This window comes from Anolis carolinensis, unplaced genomic scaffold, assembly GCF_035594765.1.
Source record: "Anolis carolinensis isolate JA03-04 unplaced genomic scaffold, rAnoCar3.1.pri scaffold_14, whole genome shotgun sequence".
In the NCBI taxonomy this organism is placed as follows: Eukaryota; Metazoa; Chordata; class Lepidosauria; order Squamata; family Dactyloidae; genus Anolis; species Anolis carolinensis.
Window position 1 is genome coordinate 16,562,233 of NW_026943825.1, and position 25,312 is coordinate 16,587,544.

At 44.9% G+C, this 25,312-nt stretch overlaps 1 protein-coding gene across 2 annotated transcripts in view; it reads left to right on the forward strand.

The window, feature by feature from the left end:
* The first annotated feature begins 19 nt into the window (after positions 1–19).
* atp8b2 (ATPase phospholipid transporting 8B2) overlaps positions 20–25,312 on the forward strand; it is a 64,977-nt gene continuing 39,684 nt past the window's right edge. The window contains exons 1-5 of one of the 2 annotated variants that reach the window (XM_062965026.1): positions 20–1,514; positions 10,158–10,284; positions 12,361–12,498; positions 13,189–13,307; positions 14,615–14,832. In XM_062965026.1, coding sequence (XP_062821096.1) covers positions 1,410–1,514; positions 10,158–10,284; positions 12,361–12,498; positions 13,189–13,307; positions 14,615–14,832 — 707 coding nt within the window. In that variant the 5' untranslated portion in view covers positions 20–1,409. Of the gene's footprint in view, positions 1,515–10,157; positions 10,285–12,360; positions 12,499–13,188; positions 13,308–14,614; positions 14,833–19,818; positions 20,344–25,312 lie in introns of those variants that run through there. The other variant, XM_062965028.1, reaches the window with a different exon arrangement.

Below are 25,312 nucleotides of genomic sequence, written 5' to 3' on the forward strand. Positions count from 1 at the left end.
TGTCCTCATCCTGGCAGAAACGGGGTCAGACTGGATGGCCTTTGGGGGCCCCTTCTAAGTCTAGGAGTCTATGATTCAGAGTCTGCCGGACCATTAAAACTGGATATTCCTACCTCTTAGAAATGGGGTCGGACTAGATGGCCTTTGGGGGTCTCTTCCAACTGGAGCATTCTGTGATTCAGTGAGTTGGATGGCTATCTGTTGGGAGGGTTTTGATGGTGTCTTCCTTCTGGCAGAAATGGGGTTGGACTGGATGGCCTTTGAGGGCGACTTCTTCTTTTTTCCAGTTTTTTTTTTAAATTAAATTATTGAAAAATTGTGAATTTTACATATTCAGTACTTAAAACTTATACATTCTTTAACAAATTTGCAATACAGAGTTATGTATATCATAGCTCCTATAGTATTTTCACTCTCTAACTATATGACATACTCATATTATTTACCTTTTGTGACCCTTCACCTTCACCCCAGACCAGCCAATTACAATATTTATTTCCAAAATCCCATTGTTTCTTTTACAGGTTTTTCCCCCCTTACCTTCTACATATACAAACTCTAAATTTTCCCCATATCTTCCTGAGGAAGACCTCTAACCCTCGGATCCAGGGGTTGTATGGCCATCTCTTAGGAGGGTTTTGACGGTGTCTTCCTGCCTGGCAGGAATTCGGTCAGACTGGGTGCGTTTTAGGACCCCCTGCACTGACCTCAAACTAGGTGACTTCAAGGGGTCCAAAGGGGTTCCCAACTGAACTGACGCAATTGTTATGCACAAACACTTGTGTCTGGATACTCCCTAGTTCCAGCCACACATCAAGGACATCATAGCTTCTTGGCCATTAACTCTTTCCACACTATGGTACATTCTGGATGATGCAATCAGTTGCAACACAAGCATGGCACAAATTGCATTTAAACACTATCAATACACAAATCCCACATTAACAATTTGCACTCTGAAGACCTTGCAGAACTACAGATCCCGGGATTCCGTTGCAGAGAGCCAAGGCAGTTCAAGAGCACCCCTTCTCCGGTGTTCCCTCTGCCTGGCGGGTGGGAGGCTTTGGGAGTGCCGGGGATGCTAGGAGCTGGAGTCCAGGCCCCGTCCATCCTGTCCGGTCCCGCCCTGGACTCTGCCTGGCGGTCACTCCACCCTCCTCCTCCTCCTCCTGGGTGGCGGCGCCACGCGTGCCTTGGCCCTGGCCCAAGCCCGGTGCCCTTTGGCCCTCTCCTTGGGCGCATCGCTCCTGTGTATCCGCACCAGCACCAGCACCTGGCAGTGGCCATCAAGGGTGGCCGGAGGGGTGTATGAGCCCCAGGGGAGGAGGGCCCGCTCTTCCTCCCTCTTTTCCTTCCTTCCTTCCTTCCTTCCTTCCTTCCTTCCTTCCTTCCACAGCTGACTCTCGGCCATGACCTACGCCCGGTTCCTGGCCGCCCTTCGCACCCGAGTCCGGATCCGCAGCCTCCTTCTCCGGCAGTGCCTGGCTGAGGCCCTGGGGGTCTTCATCCTCATTGTGAGTCCCGCATTTTTATTTTTATTATTATTATTATCATCATCATCATCATTATTCTTCCCACATTACTATTATATTATTATTAATATTTTATTATGACACAGCAAACAAGATAGATATGCTGGATTTTGTATCACAAAATCAAAAGTCAAACACTTCCCAAGTGTCTAGGACTGTGTGATTTATTATTATTATTATTATTATTATTATTATTATTATTATTATTGACACAACGACGTTGTATGACACAGCAAACAAGATAGATATGCTGGATTTTGTTTCACAAAACCACAAGTCGAACATTCCCAAGTGTCTAGGACTGTGTGATGTATTTTCCGATTATTATTATTATTATTATTATTATTATTATTACTTTATTATGACACAGCAAACAAGATAGATATGCTGGATTTCATATCACAAAACCACAAGTCGAACACTTCCCAAGTGTCTAGGACTGTGTGATGTATTTTCTGATTATTATTATTATTATTATTATTATTATTATTACTTTATTATGACACAGCAAACAAGATAGATATGCTGGATTTCGTATCACAAAACCACAAGTCGAACACTTCCCAAGTGTCTAGGACTGTGTGATGTATTATTATTATTATTATTATTATTATTATTATTATTATTATTATTATTACTATTATTATTTTATTATGACACAGCAAACAAGATAGACATGCTGGATTTCGTATGACAAAATCACAAGTCGAACACTTCCAAAGTGTCTAGGACTGTATGATGTATTATTATTATTATTATTATTATTATTATTATTATTATTATTTTATGACACAGCAAACAAGATAGATATGCTGGATTTCGTTTCACAAAACCACAAGTCGAACACTTCTCAAGTGTCTAGGACTGGGTGATGTATTATTATTATTATTATTATTATTATTATTATTATTATTATTATTATTATTATTTAAACACAACAAGATGAGTCCACAGCAGAAACTCTGCTGGCTGTTGAATTGGATCACGCGTCGGACACTTCCCAAGTGTCTAGGACTGTGTGATATTATTATTAATTGAACTTCAAAGACTCTCGCAGAAACCAATGCAGGTGGTCCCGGTGGTGATGGGCACACTGGGTGCCGTGCCAAAAGATCTCAGCCGGCATTTGGAAACAATAGACATTGACAAAATCACGATCTGCCAACTGCAAAAGGCCACCCGACTGGGATCTGCACGCATCATCCGAAAATACATCACACAGTCCTAGAAACTTGGGAAGTGTTCGACTTGTGGTTTTGTGATACGAAATCCAGCATATCTATCTTGTTTGCTGTGTCATAATAAAATAATAATAATAATAATGATACATCACACAATCCTAAATGCTTGGGAAGTGTCCGACTTGTGATTTTGTGATACGAAATCCAGCACGTCTATCTTGTTTGCTGTGTCATAATAATAATAATAATAGCCAGCTTTGCTTTCTCTAACCCAGTGGTCCCTCTTGTAATGCAAAACCCATCAATCCCTGATTATTAGTCCTTTGAGGATGGGAGCTGTAGTTCAAAAGACCCAGAAGGAGCCATGAATTAAGCAACAAAGGCAGAGCTCGTACGGACCTTGGGAAACTACCGATCCCAGGATCCCAATGCACTGAGCCCTGGCACTTTGCAGTGGTGCCAGACTGCACTCATTCATTCCCCAGTGCAGATGCACCCAGAGAAAGTTTGTATGGACTTTGGGAAACCGCCCGTCCCAGCATGGCCTGGGGCTGAGCCCCTTTTCATGGACTTTGGGAAACCGCCCGTCCCAGCATGGCCATGCTGCATGTTCAAGAGGGTGTTTGGCCCTTTCACGCTCAGCCGGTCCCTTCGCCTCTTGGTATATCTTTAACCCCAAAACAAACAAGCATCTTGGATTAAACCGGTGAAGGAATAACAGTGGGCAGCGACCCTGGACGGGACGGGGAGACAGTCGGATCGGGATGTGCGTTTACACTGGAGAATTAGCACAGTTTGACCCCACTTCGCCTGCCATGGCTGAATGCAATGGGAATCCCAGAACTTGTAGTTTTGCAAGGCCCACGGCCTTCTCTGGGTGCCTCTATACTACAGAATTAATGGATTTTGACCCCGCTTGGCCTGGCATGGATGTATGCAATCAGAATCCCGGGAGTTGTAGTTTTGCAAGGCCCACGGCCTTCTCTGGGTGCCTCTATACTACAGAATTAATGGATTTTGACCCCGCTTGGCCTGCCATGGATGTATGCAATCAGAATCCCGGGAGTTGTAGTTTTGCAAGGCCCACGGCCTTCTCTGGGTGCCTCTATACTACAGAATTAATGGATTTTGACCCCGCTTGGCCTGCCATGGATGTATGCAATCAGAATCCCGGGAGTTGTAGTTTTGCAAGGCCCACGGCCTTCTCTGGGTGCCTCTATACTACAGAATTAATGGATTTTGACCCCGCTTGGCCTGCCATGGATGTATGCAATCAGAATCCCGGGAGTTGTAGTTTTGCAAGGCCCACGGCCTTCTCTGGGTGCCTCTATACTACAGAATTAATGGATTTTGACCCCGCTTGGCCTGCCATGGATGTATGCAATCAGAATCCCGGGAGTTGTAGTTTTGCAAGGCCCACGGCCTTCTCTGGGTGCCTCTATACTACAGAATTAATGGATTTTGACCCCGCTTGGCCTGGCATGGATGTATGCAATCAGAATCCCGGGAGTTGTAGTTTTGCAAGGCCCACGGCCTTCTCTGGGTGCCTCTATACTACAGAATTAATGGATTTTGACCCCGCTTGGCCTGCCATGGATGTATGCAATCAGAATCCCGGGAGTTGTAGTTTTGCAAGGCCCACGGCCTTCTCTGGGTGCCTCTATACTACAGAATTAATGGATTTTGACCCCGCTTGGCCTGCCATGGATGTATGCAATCAGAATCCCGGGAGTTGTAGTTTTGCAAGGCCCACGGCCTTCTCTGGGTGCCTCTATACTACAGAATTAATGGATTTTGACCCCGCTTGGCCTGCCATGGATGTATGCAATCAGAATCCCGGGAGTTGTAGTTTTGCAAGGCCCACGGCCTTCTCTGGGTGCCTCTATACTACAGAATTAATGGATTTTGACCCCGCTTGGCCTGCCATGGATGTATGCAATCAGAATCCCGGGAGTTGTAGTTTTGCAAGGCCCACGGCCTTCTCTGGGTGCCTCTATACTACAGAATTAATGGATTTTGACCCCGCTTGGCCTGCCATGGATGTATGCAATCAGAATCCCGGGAGTTGTAGTTTTGCAAGGCCCACGGCCTTCTCTGGGTGCCTCTATACTACAGAATTAATGGATTTTGACCCCGCTTGGCCTGCCATGGATGTATGCAATCAGAATCCCGGGAGTTGTAGTTTTGCAAGGCCCACGGCCTTCTCTGGGTGCCTCTATACTACAGAATTAATGGATTTTGACCCCGCTTGGCCTGCCATGGATGTATGCAATCAGAATCCCGGGAGTTGTAGTTTTGCAAGGCCCACGGCCTTCTCTGGGTGCCTCTATACTACAGAATTAATGGATTTTGACCCCGCTTGGCCTGCCATGGATGTATGCAATCAGAATCCCGGGAGTTGTAGTTTTGCAAGGCCCACGGCCTTCTCTGGGTGCCTCTATACTACAGAATTAATGGATTTTGACCCCGCTTGGCCTGGCATGGATGTATGCAATCAGAATCCCGGGAGTTGTAGTTTTGCAAGGCCCACGGCCTTCTCTGGGTGCCTCTATACTACAGAATTAATGGATTTTGACCCCGCTTGGCCTGCCATGGATGTATGCAATCAGAATCCCGGGAGTTGTAGTTTTGCAAGGCCCACGGCCTTCTCTGGGTGCCTCTATACTACAGAATTAATGGATTTTGACCCCGCTTGGCCTGGCATGGATGTATGCAATCAGAATCCCGGGAGTTGTAGTTTTGCAAGGCCCACGGCCTTCTCTGGGTGCCTCTATACTACAGAATTAATGGATTTTGACCCCGCTTGGCCTGCCATGGATGTATGCAATCAGAATCCCGGGAGTTGTAGTTTTGCAAGGCCCACGGCCTTCTCTGGGTGCCTCTATACTACAGAATTAATGGATTTTGACCCCGCTTGGCCTGGCATGGATGTATGCAATCAGAATCCCGGGAGTTGTAGTTTTGCAAGGCCCACGGCCTTCTCTGGGTGCCTCTATACTACAGAATTAATGGATTTTGACCCCGCTTGGCCTGCCATGGATGTATGCAATCAGAATCCCGGGAGTTGTAGTTTTGCAAGGCCCACGGCCTTCTCTGGGTGCCTCTATACTACAGAATTAATGGATTTTGACCCCGCTTGGCCTGCCATGGATGTATGCAATCAGAATCCCGGGAGTTGTAGTTTTGCAAGGCCCACGGCCTTCTCCGGAGGCCTCTGTACTACGAGAAGCCCGGGATTTGTAGTATTGCAAGGCCTACCACCTTCTCGGGATGCCTCTAGACCCGTGATGGCCAACCTATGACACGGTTGGGCTAAATGGGCCGGCAGAAGCTTGGATAAGCGAATATGTTGGATAATAAGGAGGGATTAAGGAGAAGCCTATGAAACATCAAATTAGGTTATGATTTTACAAATGAAGCACCAAAACATCACGTTAGACAACAAATTTGACGGAAAAAGTAGTTCAATACGCAGTAATGCTATGGAGTGATTACTGTATTTACGAATTTAGCAACAAAATATCACGATGTATTGAAAACATCAACTACAAAAACGCGTTGGATAATCCAGAAGCTTGGATAAGTGACTGTTGGATAAGTGAGACTCTACTGTAATTACTGTATACGAATTTAGCACCAAAATATCACGATCTATTGAAAACATCGACTACAAAAATGGCTTGGATTATCCAGAATGTTTGGATAAGCGAGTGTTGGATAAGTGAGACTCTACTGTATATTGTATTATTATTAGTAATATATTAAAGACACATATTAAAATAGTATTAAAATACTATTAAAGATACACATTAAAATGTGTATTGTTTATGGGACTGTTGGATAAGTGAGACTCTACTGTAATTACTGTATACGAATTTAGCACCAAAATGTCACGATGTATTGAAAATATTGACTACAGAAATGTGTTTGATAATCCAGAAGCTTGGATAAGCGAGTGTTGGATAAGTGAGACTCTACTGTAATTACTGTATACGAATTTAGCACCAAAATATCACGATCTATTGAAAACATTGACTACAGAAATGTGTTTGATAATCCAGAACGTTGGATAAGTGAGGCTTGGATAAGTGAGACTCTACTGTAATTACTGTATACGAATTTAGCACCAAAATATCACGATCTATTGAAAACATCGACTACAAAAATGGCTTGGATTATCCAGAATGTTGGATAAGCGAGTGTTGGATAAGTGAGACTCTACTGTATATTGTATTATTATTAGTAATATATTAAAGACACATATTAAAATAGTATTAAAATACTATTAAAGATACACATTAAAATGTGTATTGTTTATGGGACTGTTGGATAAGTGAGACTCTACTGTAATTACTGTATACGAATTTAGCACCAAAATGTCACGATGTATTGAAAATATTGACTACAGAAATGTGTTTGATAATCCAGAAGCTTGGATAAGCGAGTGTTGGATAAGTGAGACTCTACTGCAATTACTGTATACGAATTTAGCACCAAAATATCACGATCTATTGAAAACATTGACTACAAAAATGGCTTGGATTATCCAGTACGTTGGATAAGCGAGTGTTGGATAAGTGAGACTCTACTGTAATTACTGTATACGAATTTAGCACCAAAATATCACGATATCTTGAAAACATTGACTACAAAAAAGCGTTGGATAATCCAGAACGTTGGACAAGCGAGTGTTGGATAAGTGAGACTCTACTGTAATTACTGTATTTACGAATTCAGCACCAAAATATCACGATATATTGAAAACATTGACTACAAAAAAGCGTTGGATAATCCAGAATGTTGGATAAGCGAGTGTTGGATAAGTGAGACTCTACTGTAATCATAAAAAAACGTTATTTATACCCGGCCACCATCTCCCAACAGGGACTCGGGGCAGCTCACAATGTTACAGAAGTAACAACACAGATACAATTAGCACAACATACACAAATAATAAAGCAAAAGTTGAAACAACAGTAATAATACCAAACAACCACCAATACAATTCAGTCAACTTCAAAGGTGGGGGGACTGAAGCAGCAAGATAAAGATAGAATATAAATATCCAATATAAAGATAGATTATAAATATAAATGCTGTAAATAATAAATAAACAAATAAATAGAATCATTAGATTAAAAAACCCAGATAAGAGGGACTTAATTCATGATGATGATGAGTCAGAAGCCATTCCTGAGGTAATTTCTTCGCCCTCAGAATTTCCCCCCTTTTCACAATATAAATATCTAATATAAAGAGAGAATATAAATATAAATGCTGTAAATAAATAAATAAATAAATAGAATCATTAGATTAAAAAAAACCAGATAAGAGGGACCTAGTAAACTTCATGATGATGATGATGATGATGATGATGAGTCAGAAGCCATTCCTGAGGTAAATTTTTCCCCCTCAGAATTTCCCGCCTTTTCACTCTGAGGGAGAAGAAATTACCTCAGGAATGGCTTCTGACTCATCATCATCATCACCATCATCATGAATTAAGTCCCTCTTATCTGGGTTTTTCAATCTAATGATTCTATTTATTTATTTATTTATTTATTTATTATTTACAGCATTTATATTTATATTCTCTCTTTATATTAGATATTTATATTGTGAAAAGGCGGGAAATTCTGAGGGCGAAGAAATTACCTCAGGAATGGCTTTTGACTCATCATCGTCATCATGAATTTCACTAGGTCCCTCTTATCTGGGTTTTTTAATCTAATGATTTTATTTATTTATTTATTTATTTATTTATTTACAGCATTTATATTTATAATCTATCTTTATATTGGATATTTATATTCTATCTTTTTCTTGCTGCTTCAGTCCCCCCACCTTTGAAGCTGACTGAATTGTATTGGTGGTTGTTTGATTTTATTACTCTTGTGTTCACTTTTGTTTTAACTTTTGCTTTATTATTTGTGTATGTTGTGCTAATTGTATCTGTGTTGTTACTTCTGTAACATTGTGAGCCGCCCCGAGTCCCTGTGCGGAGATGGTGGCCGGTTATAAATAACGTTTGTTTTCTTATTACAGTAGAGTCTCACTTATCCAACACTCGCTTATCCAAGCTTCTGGATAATCCAAGCCATTTTTGTAGTCAATGTTTTCAATATATTGTGATATTTTGGTGCTAAATTCGTAAATACAATAATTACAGTAGAGTCTCCCTTATCCAAGCCTCGCTTATCCAACGTTCTGGATTATCCAAGCCATTTTTGTAGTCAATGTTTTCAATATATCGTGATATTTTGGTGCTAAATTCGTAAATACAGTAATTACTGCATAGCATTACTGCTTATTGAACTACTTTTTCTGCCAAATTTGTTGTATAACATGATGTTTTGGTGCTTAATTTGTAAAATCATAAACTAATTTGATGTTTCATAGGCTTTTCCTTAATCCCTCCTTGTTATCCAAGATATTTGCTTATCCAAGTTCTCCCGGTCCATTTATGTTGGAGAAGTGAGACTCTATTGTATTATTATTATTATTATTATTATTATTATTATTATTATTATTATTATTATATCATCAAAATAATAAAGAGGGTTGAAAAAAAACCCTTGGGCCATTTAGTCCAACCCCCTTCGGCCTTTGTGCACCAAAAGCACAAACAAAGCACCCCTGACAGATGGCCACCCAGCCTCAATGTTGTTAATAATAATAATAATACAGTTGAGTATCACTTATCCAACACTCGCTTATCCAACGTTCTGGATTATCCAACATGTGTTTTGTAGTCAATGTTTTCAATATATCGTGATATTTCGGTGCTAAATTCGTAAATACAGTAATTACTACATAGCATTACTGCTTATTGAACTACTTTTTCTGTCAAATTTGTTGTCTAACATGATGTTTTGGTGCTTAACTTGTAAAATCATAAACTAATTTGATGTTTAATAGGCTTTTCCTTAATGCCTCCTTATTATCCCACATATTCGCTTATCCAACATTCTGCCGGCCCGTTTATGTTGGATAAGTGAGACTCTACTATAATAATAATAATAATAATAATAATAATAATAATAATAATAAATCACAGAGTCCTAAACTCTTGGGAAGCATGCAACTTGTGATTTCGTGATTCGAAATCCAGCATATAGATCTGGCAGAGCGCCACAGCAGTCTCAAGTGGGCCCGGGCTGTGGCGCAGGCTGGTGAGCAGCCAGCTGCAGCCAGCTGCAACAAATCACTCTGATCAAGAGGTCATGAGTTCGAGGCCAGCTCGGAGCCTGCGTTTGTCTCTGTCTTTGTTCTATGTTAAGGCATTGAATGTTTGCCTTATATGTGTGCAATGTGATCCGCCCTGAGTCCCCTTCGGGGTGAGAAAGAAGGGCGGAATATAAATACTGTAAATAAATAATAATAAATAAGTGGTGCTGAAGCGCATTAACCCGGCCGTGCGGATGCCCGCTCTCTCTGCTCCCAGGTGATCACGCTGAGCGGGGCGGCGCAGTCGGTGACCAGCGCGGGCGCCAAGGGCGGCTACTTCAGCGCGGCCTTCTCGGGCGGCATCAGCGTCATGGTGGCCATCCACATCTCGGGGGGCGTCTCAGGTGAGGACCCACATTCGGAAACCTCTCTTTCTTCCTGGACCGCATTCCCGGGTTGCGTTCTCTTTGAGACGCCTCAGTTTCCCATCCGGCCTTTTGGGACGCGGGGCCCACCGGACCTCTGTACCCATGGTTTGTTGCAATCGCTCTGCAAACAGATCCCCTTCAGCCTTTATCTCCCCCAATTGGCCTTATCTCCACCGACCTTCGGCCCTCCGTCACCTGAAGCTGTGACTCACGGCATTGTCACCCCGTCATGCCAAATGGCGACACAGGGCTACCGGCATTGACCTATGGCACGGCATCGTTGCTCTCCAAGCGTTGCAAGGGGATTGGACATGAGGGGCTTTGAAAAGTAATAATCCATCAAAAATCCCTTTCTCCCGCAGGCCAATTGCCGTTCTACCATCCTAGCGATGCATGGCTCCCACAATGGCCTTATTGCACGACATTGTGGCTCTGCAATTATTGCATGACATTGTGGCCTTATTGCACGACGTTGTGGCTTTGCTTTAATTGCAAAGTCATCAAAATGAGGTTTATTTTTTAGTCATAATCAATCAATAAACTCCTTTTCCTGCAGCCCAATTGCCATTATAGCATCGTAGCAATGCATGACTCCCACTAAGGCCTTATTGCACGACATTGTGGCTCTGCAATTATTGCATGACATTGTGGCCTTATTGCACGACGTTGTGGCTTTGCTTTAATTGCAAAGTCATCAAAATGAGGTTTATTTTTTAGTCATAATCAATCAATAAACTCCTTTTCCTGCAGCCCAATTGCCATTATAGCATCGTAGCAATGCATGACTCCCACTAAGGCCTTATTGCACGACATTGTGGCTCTGCAATTATTGCATGACATTGTGGCCTTATTGCACGACATTGTGGCTTTGCTTTAATTGCAAAGTCACCAAAATGAGGTTTATTTTTTAGTCATAATCAATCAATAAACTCCTTTTCCTGCAGCCCAATCGCCATTATAGCATCGTAGCGATGCATGACTCCCACTAAGGCCTTATTGCACGACATTGTGGCCCTGCAATAATTTCACGGCATTGTGGCCTTATTGCACAACATCGTGGCTTTGCTGTAATTGCAAAGTCATCAAAATGAGGTTTATTTTTTTAGTCATAATCAATCAATAAACTCCTTTTCCTGCAGCCCAATTGCCATTATACCATCCTAGCGATGCATGGCTCCCACAATGGCCTTATTGCACAACATTGTGGCTCTGCAGTCATTGCTTTAATTGCAAAGTCATCAAAATGAGGTTGATTTTTTAGTCATAATCAATCAATAAACTCCTTTTCCTGCAGCCCAATTGCCATTACAGCATCATAGCGATGCATGACTCCCACTAAAGCCTTATTGCACGGCATTGTGGCCCTGCAATTATTGCACGACATGGTGGCTTTGCTTTAATTGCAAAGTCATCAAAATGAGGTTGATTTTTTAATCATAATCAATCAATAAACTCCTTTTCCCGCAGCCCAATTGCCATTATAGCATCATAGCAATGCATGGTTCCCACGATGGTCTTATTGCACGACATTGTGGCTCTGCAGTCATTGCTTTAATTGCAAAGTCATCAAAATGAGGTTTATTTTTTAGTCATAATCAATAAACTCCTTTTCCTGCAGCCCAGTTGCCATTATACCATCCTAGCGATGCATGGCTGCATGGCCTTATTGCATGACATTGTGGCTCTACAGGCATTGTTTTGCATTAAATGGGGTTTGTTTTTTTTGGTAATAATCTATTAATAAGCCCGTTTTCCTGCTGTCAAATTGCCGTTGTATCATTCTAGCGATGCATGGCTGATGCTATGGCCATATTGCACTGGCATTGTGCCTTTCCAAGTATAGTTGCATTGCAAAGTCATTGAAAATGAGGGCTTTAATAAGCAATAATCCATTAATAAGCTTGTTTTCCTGCAGTCGAATTGCTCTTGTACTGTCCTAGCGATGCATGGCTGATGCCAAGGTCTTATTGCACCGTGTTGTGTCTCTGCAGGCATTGTTGTGCATTGCAAGGCTCTTTCTTTCTTTCTTTCTATCTTTCTTTCTTGTTCCAGGGGGGCACCTGAACCCGGCCTTCTCGCTGGCCATGTGCCTTTTGGCCCAGTGCCCTTGGTGGAAGCTGCCCATCTTCTCCGTCGTCCAGATCGCAAGCGCCTTCGTGGGGGCGGGCACCGTCTACATCCTGTACTATGGTAACACGCCTCTTTGTATTGGTATTTAATGGGAAGGTTTGGGATCCCGGCACAGTTGTTTCACCACCCCAGCCTGTTGCCATGCATTAACTCCTTCCAGGAACTCGAGGAAATGTCAAAATGTTATCAGTGTGGTGTTGCACTCTAGCACTGAAACACCTTTTGCACCCAGCAACACACCAGAGTCCAGTGATACTATCTAAGAATGTTGATTAAGGGAGGCTTGAAGCCAAACCACTTAATTTAAGCCCGTCCAGGCACCCATGACATCATGCCAAACACACCTGGACTTCAAGGTCTTCACACAGATTTGGTGAGAATATCCAGTTTGTCTGTTTTTACTCCCGCAGTTCTCAGGCCTAATCTAGTTTCCCGGGAAAACTCCCCATCAGCCCAATGACTTTCATTTTCCCTGGTTGCCTAGGAATCAACACCGGCCTCTTCTGCCTCGGTCTCGACTGCCTGCAATTCTCTGTGATCTGAGGCCTGTAATTCTCTCCAATCACACACACACTTAATTTTGGAACCCAAAATCCCCCTCATTCTCTGACAAACCCTCTGACGCTTGCTGTGCTACAACAAAGGGACCATAAAGACGGTCCCTATCGAGCTCTGTGAGTTGTCAGCAGTTGCAGGGTTGCATTTGCTCAATGGAAGCTGCCTCACTTCCTCTTCTGTCCTCCCTCACAGATGCCATCCACCACTACAGCAACGGGACCCTGGCGGTGACTGGGCCCCGTGAAACAGCCTCCATCTTTGCCACGTACCCGGCTCCTTACCTGTCGCTCTGGAACGGCTTCTTCGACCAGGTGAGAGGGCTGTTCTTTCCCTTCCCGCTTCGGAGAGCTGCCCAAGAAGCCCAGGAGGCTTGGAGGGCTTCTTCTTAGGAATCCCAAAGAGTCTGGGGACCTTCTTAGGAAGCCCAAGAGGGTTTCAGAGGAACGAAGCCCAAGAGATTTGAAGAGCGTCTTCTTGGGAATCCAAAGGGCTTGGAGACCTTCTTAGGAACCCCAGGAGACTTGGAGAGCTTCATGGGGACAATTTTCCTTTGGTCCCAAGAGCTTGGAGACCTTCTTAGGAACCCCAGGAGACTTGGAGAGCTTCATGGGGACAATTTTCCTTTGGTCCCAAGAGCTTGGAGACCTTCTTAGGGACCTTATGAGACTTAGAGAGCTTCTTAGGACTCCCAAAGGGATTGGAGACCTTCTTAGGAACTCCAGGAGTCTTGGAGAGCTTTTTAGGACTCCCAAAGGGCTTGGAGTCCTTCTTAGGAACCCCAGGAGGCTAGGAGGGCTTCATGGGCACCCCGGAGGCTTGGAGGGCCTCATAGGAGGCCCGGAGAGCTTGACGATCTTCATGGGAACCCTAAGAGAGCTCCATGGGAACTCCAAGGGACTCAGAGCTTCCTAGGAACCCTAAAGGGCTTGGAGGGCTTCATGGGAACCCCAAGAGACTTGGAGGGCTTCCTAAGAACCTCAAAGGGCTTGGCGATCTTCATGGGAACCCTAAGAGGGCTTCATGGGAACCCCAAAAGACATGGAGAGTTTCTTAGGAAGCCCAAGAAACTTGGAGAGTTTCCTAGGAACCCTATAGGCCTTGGAGAGCTTCATGAGAATCCCAAGAGACTTGGAGGGCTTCATGGGCCCCCCTGGAGGCTTGGAGGGCCTCATAGGAGGCCCAGAGAGCTTGACGATCTTCACGGGAACCCTAAGAGAGCTCCATGGGAACCCCAAGGGACTCAGAGCTTTGTAGGAACCCTAAAGGGCTTGGAGAGCTCCATGGGAACCCCAAGAGACTTGGAGGGCTTCATGGACACCCCGGAGGCTTGGAGGGCTTCATAGGAGGCCCGGAGAGCTTGACGATCTTCATGGGAACCCTAAGAGAGCTCCATGGGAACCCCAAGAGACTCAGAGCTTCCTAGGAACCCTAAAGGGCTTGGAGAGCTCCATGGGAACCCCAAGAGGGCTTCATGGGAACCCCAAGAGACTTGGAGGGCTTCATGGGCACCCCTGGAAGCTTGGTGGGCTTCTTAGGAGGCCCTAGGATCCCTGTGCCCCCACAGTGGGGGTCCTGTGCCCAGTGCCAGTGGTATGTGTGTCCCCTCCTGTTCCGGCAGGTGCTGGGTACGGCAGTGCTGGTGGTGAGCATCCTGGCGCTGATCGACCCGCGCAACCGGCGCATCCCGCCCGGCCTGGAGCCCCTGGGGGTGGCGCTGCTGGTGGTCTCGCTGGGCCTGGCCCTGGGCGCCAACTGCAGCTGCGCCATCAACCCGGCCCGGGACCTGGGCCCGCGGCTCTTCACCTACGTGGCCGGGTGGGGCCCCCAGGTGTTCAGGTAGGCACCTGCCCCGCTCAGGAGACCCCCCCCCCCCATAGATCATGGCACCGATCATGCAGTCCTCCTTCTTTGTGCTTCTATGCAGTGCCGGGCGGGGCTGGTGGTGGGTGCCGGTGGTGGCCCCGATGGTGGGCTCTGCGCTGGGCACGGCCGTCTACCAGTTTGGGGTGGGCTTCCATCACCCCCTGAGCCCTGACGAGGAGCAGGAGGTGGAGGTGGAGATGCCTGTCGTCGTTGTCAACGCCTTTGCTGAGAAGTGCCCGGATGCGCCGGACGGGACCCAAGAGGCCAAGCAGACGGGCAGAAGGGCATGGAAATAGGGGTGCCTTTCATTTTGGAGCCGATGGGACAGACACTGGCGGGCGCAAATGAGGTCTTCGCCATGGTTTCCTTTCCTTAAAGCCAGACGGTACATCTCGAATAGACTACTGTGAGGAGCTGCCTTTGAAGACTGTTCCAAATGGTCCAGAGCCAGACTTTGGACACTTTGGACTGAATGCAGCTTAACACCTCTTCGCTTTGCAGTCCTGGGAGTTCTAGTTTGGCAAAGCCCACAGCTTTCCCTGGGTGCGTCTCCCAAACGCCATCAAGGAGTACGCAAAGAAGGAAACACAGCTTGCAAAACTACAACTCCCAGGACTCGACACCATGGAGCCGTAGCAAGTACAGTCGTGCTGAACTGCATTAATCCCACAGTGTCAATGCACCCAGAGGAGGCTATGGATCATGGGAAACTATATCTTCCAGGACCTTGGGAAACTATATCTCCCAGGACCTTGGGAAACTACATCTCCCAGGATCCTATAACGTTGAGCCACAACAGTTTGAGCAGAGACAAATTTGCATTGATTCTGTAGCGTTGATGTACTGAAGAGGCTACGGATCTTGGAAAGCTACAGATCCCAGGATTTGATAGCAAGGAGCCGTAGCAGTTACAGTGGTGCCAGGCTTGCATTCTTTCCACAATGTAGATGCACGCGGAGGAGGCTACGTACCTTGGGAAACTATAGCTCCCAGGACTCCATAACATTGACATTAGTGGGGCTAAACCGCATTGATTCGGTAGTGAGAATGCACCCTGAGAAGGTTATGGGCCTTGGGAAACTACATCTCCCAGGACCTCATAACGCTGAGCCAGGGCAGTTTGAGTGGAGCCAGACATGCATCGATTGGGCCGCATCGACGCATGCAAAAAGAGCTTCCCAGCGGCAGTACTCAGCCAAACCCTAGCTGGCGGCAAGCTGCCTTTGGGCACATTCCTGCCGCTGGAGGCTGGCGGGGCCTGTGCGCACTTGCCTCTGGGCCAGGAATGCACACCCAAAAACCGCCTCCCAAATCCCATGCGCTCCTCCCGTTGTCTTTCAGGACATAAGGAAGCCACTGTTGGGGTGCCACGTGGAAAGCAAGCCCTTGGCGCGCCTGGCTTTCCGTGGAGCCCCGCACCCCTTGCGCCACCCCTTGCGCGCCACGGCCGGGCCTTGAGCCTCTGGGGCTGGAAACGGAGCCCACACCACACTCGCACACACACACCACCCTTCCTCTTCTCTTCCCGTCCATTCCTTCCTTGCTTTTCGTCTCCCTTCATTTTCTTTTGCATCCCTCCCTTCCTTCCTTCTGTCCATCCTTCCTTTTCTTTCCCATTTGTTTCTCTCACCCTTCCTTCCTTGCTTTCCCTCCCTCTTTCCTTTCCATTCCTTCCCCTTCATTCCTTCCTTCCTCCCTTTTTCTATCCCATCCTTTCTTTTCACCCTTTCTTCCTTCCCTTTCTCTCTCCTTCTTTTTCCTTGTCATTAGTTTCCCTCATCATTCCTTCATTTCCCTCCCTCCCTCTTTTTCTTCCCTCCCTCTTTCTTTTCCATTCCCCCTCCTTCCTTTCTCTTTCCCTTCCTCTTCCCTCCTTCCTTCCTTCCTTCCCTCCCTCCCTCCCTCCCTCCCTCCCTCCCTCCCTCCCTCCCTCCCTCCTTCATCCCTTTTCCTTTCCTCTCCCATCCCTTCTTTTCACTCTTCCTTCTTTCCTTCCTTCCGTCCTTCCTTCCCTTCTTTCCATCCTGTTTCTTTCACCCTTCCTTCTTTTCTTCCTCCCTCCTCCTTTTCCTCTTCCTTCCTTCCTTCCTCCCCTTTCCTCTCCTTTCCTTGCCCATCCCTTCTTTCCACCTGCCCTTCCTTTCCTTTCCCCCCCTTCCTTCCTTCCTTCCTTCCTTCCTTCCTTCCTTCCTTCCTTCCTTCCTTCCTTCCTTCCTTCCTTCCTTCCTTCCACCCTTCCTTCCACCCTTCCTTCTGTCTTTCCTTTCCCTCCTTCAATTTTCTACTACCAGCCCCATCCTCCCCAGACAGCGGTTGGGGCGATGAGTGCTGCAGTCCAAAGGGACCCATTCAACACCTTGATGGGAGGAAAATAAAGAGAGTGCTGTTATTTATCATACCTGTTCATTCATGCTTTTTTGTTCAAAGAATGACAGAAAGAAAGAAAGAAAGAAAGAAAGAAAGAAAGAAAGAAAGAAAGAAAGAAAGACACAGAGAGAGAAAGGCATGAAGGCAAAGCGGACAGAGGAGTCCCACCCTGCGCCCCTCCCAGGTCTGGTTTTGTGACTTTTGCATTCAGGTGGGGACGATGGGATTGCTGCCGCTCCCTTCATTCTCTGCCGCCCCCAAAAATAACTCAAAACACAGAAAACGGGGTGGACTGGATGACCTTTGAGGCCTGGAATGTGACAGTTTGGGTCCAAGACAACATACTCTTCTTCATTCTGCAGATTGAAAGCCCAATTTCGCTTTGTTTTCTTGTCACTTGGCCTTGGGCTGGGCTTGCAACAACAAAGCCCACACTTGTGGGTAGAGAGACTTTGTGAAACTACAACTCCCAGGATGGTGTTGCTTAGGGAGCATCGCCCCTGCAGAACCAATATAATAATAATAATAATAATAATAATAATAATAATAATAATAAAAAAAAAATCAACAAAAAATCAGCTGATGACCCAAAATGCAGACTGTGCAAGGAAACCAAGGAAACCATTGATAGATATGCTGGATTTCGTATTACAAAATCACAAGTCGAACACTTCCCAAGTATCTAGGACTGTGTGATGTATTTTCGGATGATGCGCGCAGATCCCAATAGGGTGGCCTTTTGCAGTTGGCAGATCGTAATTTTGTCACTATCTGTTGTTTCCAAATGCCGGCTGAGATCTTTTGGCACGGCACCCAGTGTGCCCATCACCACCGGGACCACCTGCACTGGTTTCTGCCAGAGTCTTTGCAGTTCAATCTTGAGGTCCTGAGAGCGGCTGAGTTTTTCCTATGGTTTTCATCAATACGACTGTCACCTGGGATGGCAACATCAATGATCCAAACCTTTTTCTTTTCCACAACTGTGATGTCTGGTGTGTTGTGTTCCTGAACTTTGTCAGTCTGGATTCGGAAGTCCCACAGTATCTTTGCGTGTTCATTTTCCACAACCTTTGCTGGTTTGTGATCCCACCAGTTCTTTTCTGCTGGGAGGTGGTACTTGAGGCATAAGTTCCAATGGATCATTTGGGCCACATAGTTGTGCCTCTGTTTGTAGTTTGTCTGTGCGATTTTCTTCCAGCAGCTGAGGATATGATCCATGGTTTTGTTGGTTTCCTTGCAGAGTCTGCATTTTGGGTCATCAGCTGATTTTTCCATCTTGGCCTTAATTGCCTTTGTCCTGATGTCTTGCTCCTGGGCTGCAAGGATCAGGCCTTCTGTCTCCTTCTTCAGGGTCCCATTCGTGAGCCAGAACCAGGTCTTCTCCTTGTCAGCTTTTCCTTCCATTTTGTCAAGGATCTTTCCATGCAATGTTTTGCTGTGCCAGCTGTCAGCTCTAGTTTGTAGTGTGGCTTTCTTGTACTGGTTTTTTGTCTGCTGTGCTTTGAGGAGTTTCTGATTTCTGACTTCAATCCAAGCAGGTTCCTCACTTTGCTTTCCATCTTCTGCCAGGGCATGTTCTTCTTCTTTGACTGCTTATTTGACTTGTAAGAGTCCTCTGCCCCCTGATCTTCTAGGCAGATAGAGCCGGTCAACATCACTGAGAGGGTGCAGTGAGTGATGAATGGTCATGAGTTTTCTTGTTTTTCTGTCCAAATTGTCCAGTTCCATCTGTGTCCAGTTTATGATGCCAGCAGTATATCTTACGACAGGTATGGCCCAGGTGTTTATGGCCTTGATGGTGTTGCCTCCATTGAGCTTGCTTTTGAGATTTTTTCTGACCCTTTGTGTGTATTCTTTGCTGACCACAGTCTTCACATGTTCATGCTTGATGTTGTCCAGCTGTAATATGCCCAGATATTTCTAGGCCTATGGTTGGTGACACTTTATTGTTTGGCCATTGGGCATATTTATGCCTTCACTTTCAATGATTTTTCCCTTCTTCAATGCCACTGTCGAGCATTTGTCCAAACCAAACTCCATGCTGATATTAGTACAGTAGAGTCTCACTTATCCAACACTCGCTTATCCAACGTTCTGGATTATCCAATGCATTTTTGTAGGCAATGTTTTCAATACATCATGATATTTTGGTGCTAAATTCGTAAATACAGTAATTACTGCATAGCATTACTGCGTATTGAACTACTTTTTCTATCAAACTTGTTGTCTAACATGATGTTTTGGTGCTTAATTTGTAAAATCATAACGTAATTTGATGTTTAATAGACTTTTCCTTAATCCCTCCTTATTATCCAACATATTCTCTTATCCAGCGTTCTCTGTCGGCCCGTTTATGTTGGATAAGTGAGACTCTACTGTACTAAAAATTCGGACAGTGTTGGTCAGAGACTGGATTTCAGTTTCCGTTTTCCCATAGAGCTTCAGGTCATCCATGTACATAAGATGTGAAATTTTGTGAGATTTCTTAACTGTTTGATGATGATAATAATAATATTAATTATTATTATTATTATTATTATTATTATTATTATTATTATTATTATTATTATTATTATTATTATGAAGAGGAGGGGCACCACCTAACCCCTCCCGGCAGATGCCCGGCCAGCCATTTTGGCCATCAGCCCACCTGGAGAAGCCCTGGGACTGGAAGCAACAAGTCTAAAGGCAGGAGGCTTTGGGGAGGGAGGAGGTCGCAGCCTATGTCCATTGGAAGGGGAAAGGGAGGAGAGGGTCCGGAGTGGGGGCTTTGGCTGCCCTCCAAGCGGCGGGGGAGAGGCACAAGCCCCCGGCCCCTCCCCAAAAGCCTTCCATCACTTCCGTCGCCTGCCTGCCTGGATCCTCCTCCTCCTCCTCCTTTTTGGGGAAGCCAAGCATCTGCCTCGCTCTCCTCCTCTTCCTCGCCTCGCCTTTCTTTTTGGGGGTCTCCATGGGGCCCCTGATGGGGGTCCTCGGGGCTCCCCACTGCGGAGGCTCCTAAGGGGGATGGAGAGCCTTGGAGGAGAAGAAGAAGGAGGAGGAGGAGGAGGAGGAGGAGAAGGAGGAGACTCCGAGGAGCAGAAGAAGAGGAGGCGGCGGTGGCGGATGCGCCTTAAGGTGGGCCTTTTGGGGGGGCTTTGGGCGAGGGAGACCCCTGTCGGAGGCCCGGGGAAGCGCCCCGTTGGGAAACAGCGCCCCCTCCCCACTTTTGGGTATTGGTTTTGGGGGGGTTTCCAGAGAGAGACCTTTTCGGGTTTGGGAAGCGCCTTTTTACGCACGGTGCGGGGGAGGGGGTCTTCGGGATGGGCGGGGGGATTCCACGAGAGAGGGAGAGACCCCCCATTTGGGGCACCGATAGAGGAGACCCCCCCTCTTGTTTGTGTTCCCCTTTCCCCCCATTTGGGTTGGGAGGGGGGATTTTAAAAGGGATTTTTAAAGAGACCTCTCCAAATAGTTTGGGCTTGTACGCACGCCTTGGCGAGTTTTGGAGACCCTTTTTTTGCCCATTTTGTGGGGGAATCAAGTCCAGAGAGAGACCCCCTTCTTTGGGGTATCAGTAGAGAAAGGGGCCCCCTCTTTGGGGCCCCAAGGGGCATCCCGACCCCCCCCCCCTTTTAGTGTCTATGGGGAGGGTTTTAAAGAGACACCGCCCCAAATACTTTGGGCTTTGGGAAGTGTTTTACGCACGCCTTGGGGGGCTTTGGAGACCCCTTGGCTCTTCTGTGCTGGGTCTTTGGGACCCTCTTAAGGCTGGAAGACCCCCACCTTTGTATATGTTTCAGGAGGCATTTGTTTGGGGGTTCTGACTCTTGTTTGGGGCTGTATTTTTGGACATCTTGATACTGTTTTGGGGCCAATTTTGGAGATGGTTGGAGACTCTTGGGGTGGATTTGGGGCGATTTTGGAGACCCCTTTCTATCCTGATTTGGGATCAATGTTGGAGACTCCAAAAGATAATAAGTAGAGTCTCGCTTATCCAACATAAACGGGCTGGCAGAATGTTGGACAAGCGAATATCTTGGATAATAAGGAGGGATTAAGGAAAAGCCTATTAAACATCAAATTAGGTTATGATTTTACAAATTAAGCACCAAAACATCGTGTTATACAACAAATTTGACAGAAAAAGCAGTTCAATACGCAGTAATGCTATGTAGTAATTACTGTATTTACGAATTTAGCATCAAAATATCATGATATATTGAAAACATTGACTACAAAAATGCCTTGGATAATCCAGAACGTTGGATAAGTGAGACTCTACTGTAATAATAATAATAATAATAATAATAATAATAATTTTATTCTTGTACCCCACCTCTATCTCCCCGCAGGGACTCAGGGCGGCTTACAAATGCAAAACAAGTATACATACATAAAACATAAAATACCAAAAACACACAAATAAAAATTAAAACACACGATTAAAATCAAACCATTAATAAGACAAAGTTAAAACACAGCAATAAAACTTAAGGATGGGCTGAGTGAGACTTGTAGATCCCACCTTTGGAGTATTTGGGGTGATTTTGGAAACCCTTTTTGTGACCTTTTTGGGGTGATTTTGGAGACCCTTTTTGTGACTCTTTTGGGGTGATTTTGGAGACCCTTTTTGTGACCCTTTAAGCCGGGGATTCATTTTGGAGACTTTTGGATGGTTGATTTAGCGTGAATTCTGGAAATTTGGAAACCCCACCTTTCCCCCTATTTGCTGCTACTACTACTAATAATAAGTTTACTCCTTCTGCCTTTTTCTCGGGTTACACAATAACCAAAACACATAAACATTGTTAAAATGCCACAAATACAAATATTGAATGTACAGTAGAGTCTCACTTATCCAACATAAACGGGCCGGCAGAATGTTGGATAAGCGAATATGTTGGATAATAAGGAGAGATTAAGAAAAAGCCTATTAAACATCAAAATAGGTTATGATTTTACAAATTAAGCACCAAAACATCATGTTATACAACAAATTTGACAGAAAAAGTAGTTCATTACACATTAATGCTATGTAGTAATTACTGTTTTATGAATTTAGCACCAAAATATCACGATAAATTGAAAACATTGACTACAAAAATGTGTTGGATAATCCAGAATGTTGGATAAGTGAGACTACTGTATTTCTATATTTATTTGGAAGCACATTTTAAAATCATTTATTTGGGGTTGCATTTTGGAGAAGCATCGAGACCACCGGAGAGACTGTGGGAGACCTGGCCCTTTCTTTTGGGCTGAATCTCTGAGATTTCTCCATTTGGGAAGCTTTGGAAGGCTTTCCCCGGTCATTATTGAGTTGGAGTGGGTTTTGGAGACCCTTTTCGGAGGCCTTTTTGGAGGCCCGTTGAGTATTAAAGGCCCCGCCTTTTTGGTATTTCTCCGAAGCTCATTTTGGAGACTTGTTGATTTTGGGAAAGGCCTCGCGAGACCTTTATTTTGGGGCGACAACAACCCCGTTTGGATCCCCACCAAGAAGGCCCCATTGATCCCATTTATTATTAGTACAGTAGAGTCTCACTTATCCAAGCTAAACGGGCCGGCAGAAGGTTGGATAAGCGAATATCTTGGATAATAAGGAGGGATTAAGGAGAAGCCTATTAAACATCAAATTAGGTTATGATTTTACAAATTAAGTGCCAAAACATCATGTTATACAACAAATTTGACAGAAAAAGTAGTTCAATACACAGTAATGTTTTGTTGTAATTACTGTATTTACGAATTTAGCACCAAAGTATCGTGATATATTGAAAACATTGACTAGAAAAATGGCTTGGATAATCCAGAAGCTTGGATAAGTGAGACTCTACTGTATTAACATAGCACAATATAAGCATTATAAATGATTAGTCATATTACACGTAATATATAATATACAATTATAATAGTGTAGTATTATTATATGGTATTACATTATAATATTATTATCAATATTATATGTTCATAAACATATTATATTATTAGCATAGCAAAATATAAGCATTATATATTACTATATTGTACTAGACCACTATACTGCAATATTATTAGTAATTATTCCAAATGCCAGCTGAGATCTTTTGGCACGGCACCCATTATTATTATTATTATTATTATTATTATTATTATTATTATTATTATTTGGGAACCCCGGTGTCACAGCATGTTAAAGGGCTGAGCTGCTGAACTTGCGGACCAAAAGGTCGCAGGTTCGAATCCAGGGAGCAGAGTGAGCTCCCGCTGTTAGCCCCAGCTTCTGCCAACTTAGCAGTTCGAAAACATGCAAATGTGAGTAGATCAATAGGTACTGCTCCTATTGGCAGGAAGGTAATGATGCTCCACGCAGTCATGCCGACCAATGATCTAGGAGACGTCTACGGACAACGCCGGCTCTTCAGCTTAGGAATGGAGGTGAGCCCCAACCCCCAGAGCCGGACACGACTGGACTTGATGTCAGGGGCAAATCTTTACCTTTACTACTAATAGTATCCGTCGCTATTTTAATCCCTGCAAAACGTTCCTCGGCACAATAGATCCACTATATTTTCCCTTCCACTTTTTGTGAGGTCTTCTAACCCCATAAACGCTGAACCGGGTTGTTTTATGTATTCCGGGCTGTCTGGCCATGTTCCGGAAGCATTCTCTCCTGACGTTTTGCCCACATCTCTGGCAGGCATTCTCAGAGGTTGTGAGGTACGAAAAAACTCAGCAAGGAAGGTTTATATATATCTGTGGGAAGTCCAAGGTGAGGGAAAAACTCTTGCCAGCGTAAATGTTGCAATTAATCACCCTAATTAGCATTGAATGGCTTCATCTACTGGCTCCTTCCTGCCTGGGGGCATTCTTTGTTAACTGCCCCTAGTTCCCGTGTCTCAGAGTGTTGCTTCTTATTTACTGTTTTGATTTTTGAGTTTTTTAATACTGGTAGATTTTGTTCATTTTCATGGTTTCCTCCTTTCTGTTGAAGTTGTCCACAGGCATCTTGTGGATTTCAATGGCTTCTGAACGCGGAACCCTACACATCTTTCTTATGTTGGAGGCTGTTTTTGCTTCATTCCTTTGCTTTGCTCCTGCTTCCAGTCTTCTTTCCTTTCTTTCCTCAAGATGCTGAGGCCGGGATATGTGACGCGATCCTTTCGGGTCCGGTTTCCTGCCCTTCCCTGCCGTCTCCGGGCACTTTCCTCGAAGTGCTGATCTCTTGATATCTTAGCCTTCCTTCCTCTTCCCTCTCCTCCTTCCTCCCATCCATCCTGGGCTTTGCTTTGGCACAGGCTGGCCCTCCCATGGGGTCTCCTTCCGCCCCCCAAAAGTTGCCTTTTCCAGCCCAGCTTCCCCAATGTGGGCCTTGCCTGGCTTGAGCTCTCCCTTTCATTATTTGATGCCGCAAAGGCTTCCTTTCTCCTTAAAATATAATAACATAATAATAATAATGATAAGAAGAACATGCCCTGGCAGAATACATAAAGCAAAGTGAAGAACCTGCTTTGATTGAAGTCAAAAATCAGAAACTGCTCAAAGCACAGCAGACAAAGAATCAGTACAAGAAAACCGCACTACAAACTAGAGCTGGCAGCTGGCACCACAAAACATTGCATGGAAAGTTCCTTGACAAAATTGATGGAAAAGCTGATAAGGAGAAGACCTGGCTCTGGCTCATGAATGGGACCCTGAAGAAGGAGACAGAAGGCCTGGTCCTTGCAGCCCAGGAGCAAGACATCAGGACAAAGGCCATTAATAATAATAATAATAATAATAATAATAATAATAATAATAATAATAGAAGACCTGGCTCTGGCTCACAATTGGGACCCTGAAGAAGGAGACAGAAGGCCTGATCCTTGTAGCCCAGGAGCAAGACATCAGGACAAAGGCAATTAATAATAATAATAATAATAATAATAATAATATAAGACCTGGCTCTGGCTCACAAATGGGACCCTGAAGAAGGAGACAGAAGGCCTGATCCTTGCAGCCCAGGAGCAAGCCATCAGAACAAAGGCAATTAATAATAATAACAATAATAATAATAATAATAATCAGAACAAATGCAATTAAGGCCAAGTTCGAAAAATCAGCTGATGACCCAAAATGCAGACTCTGC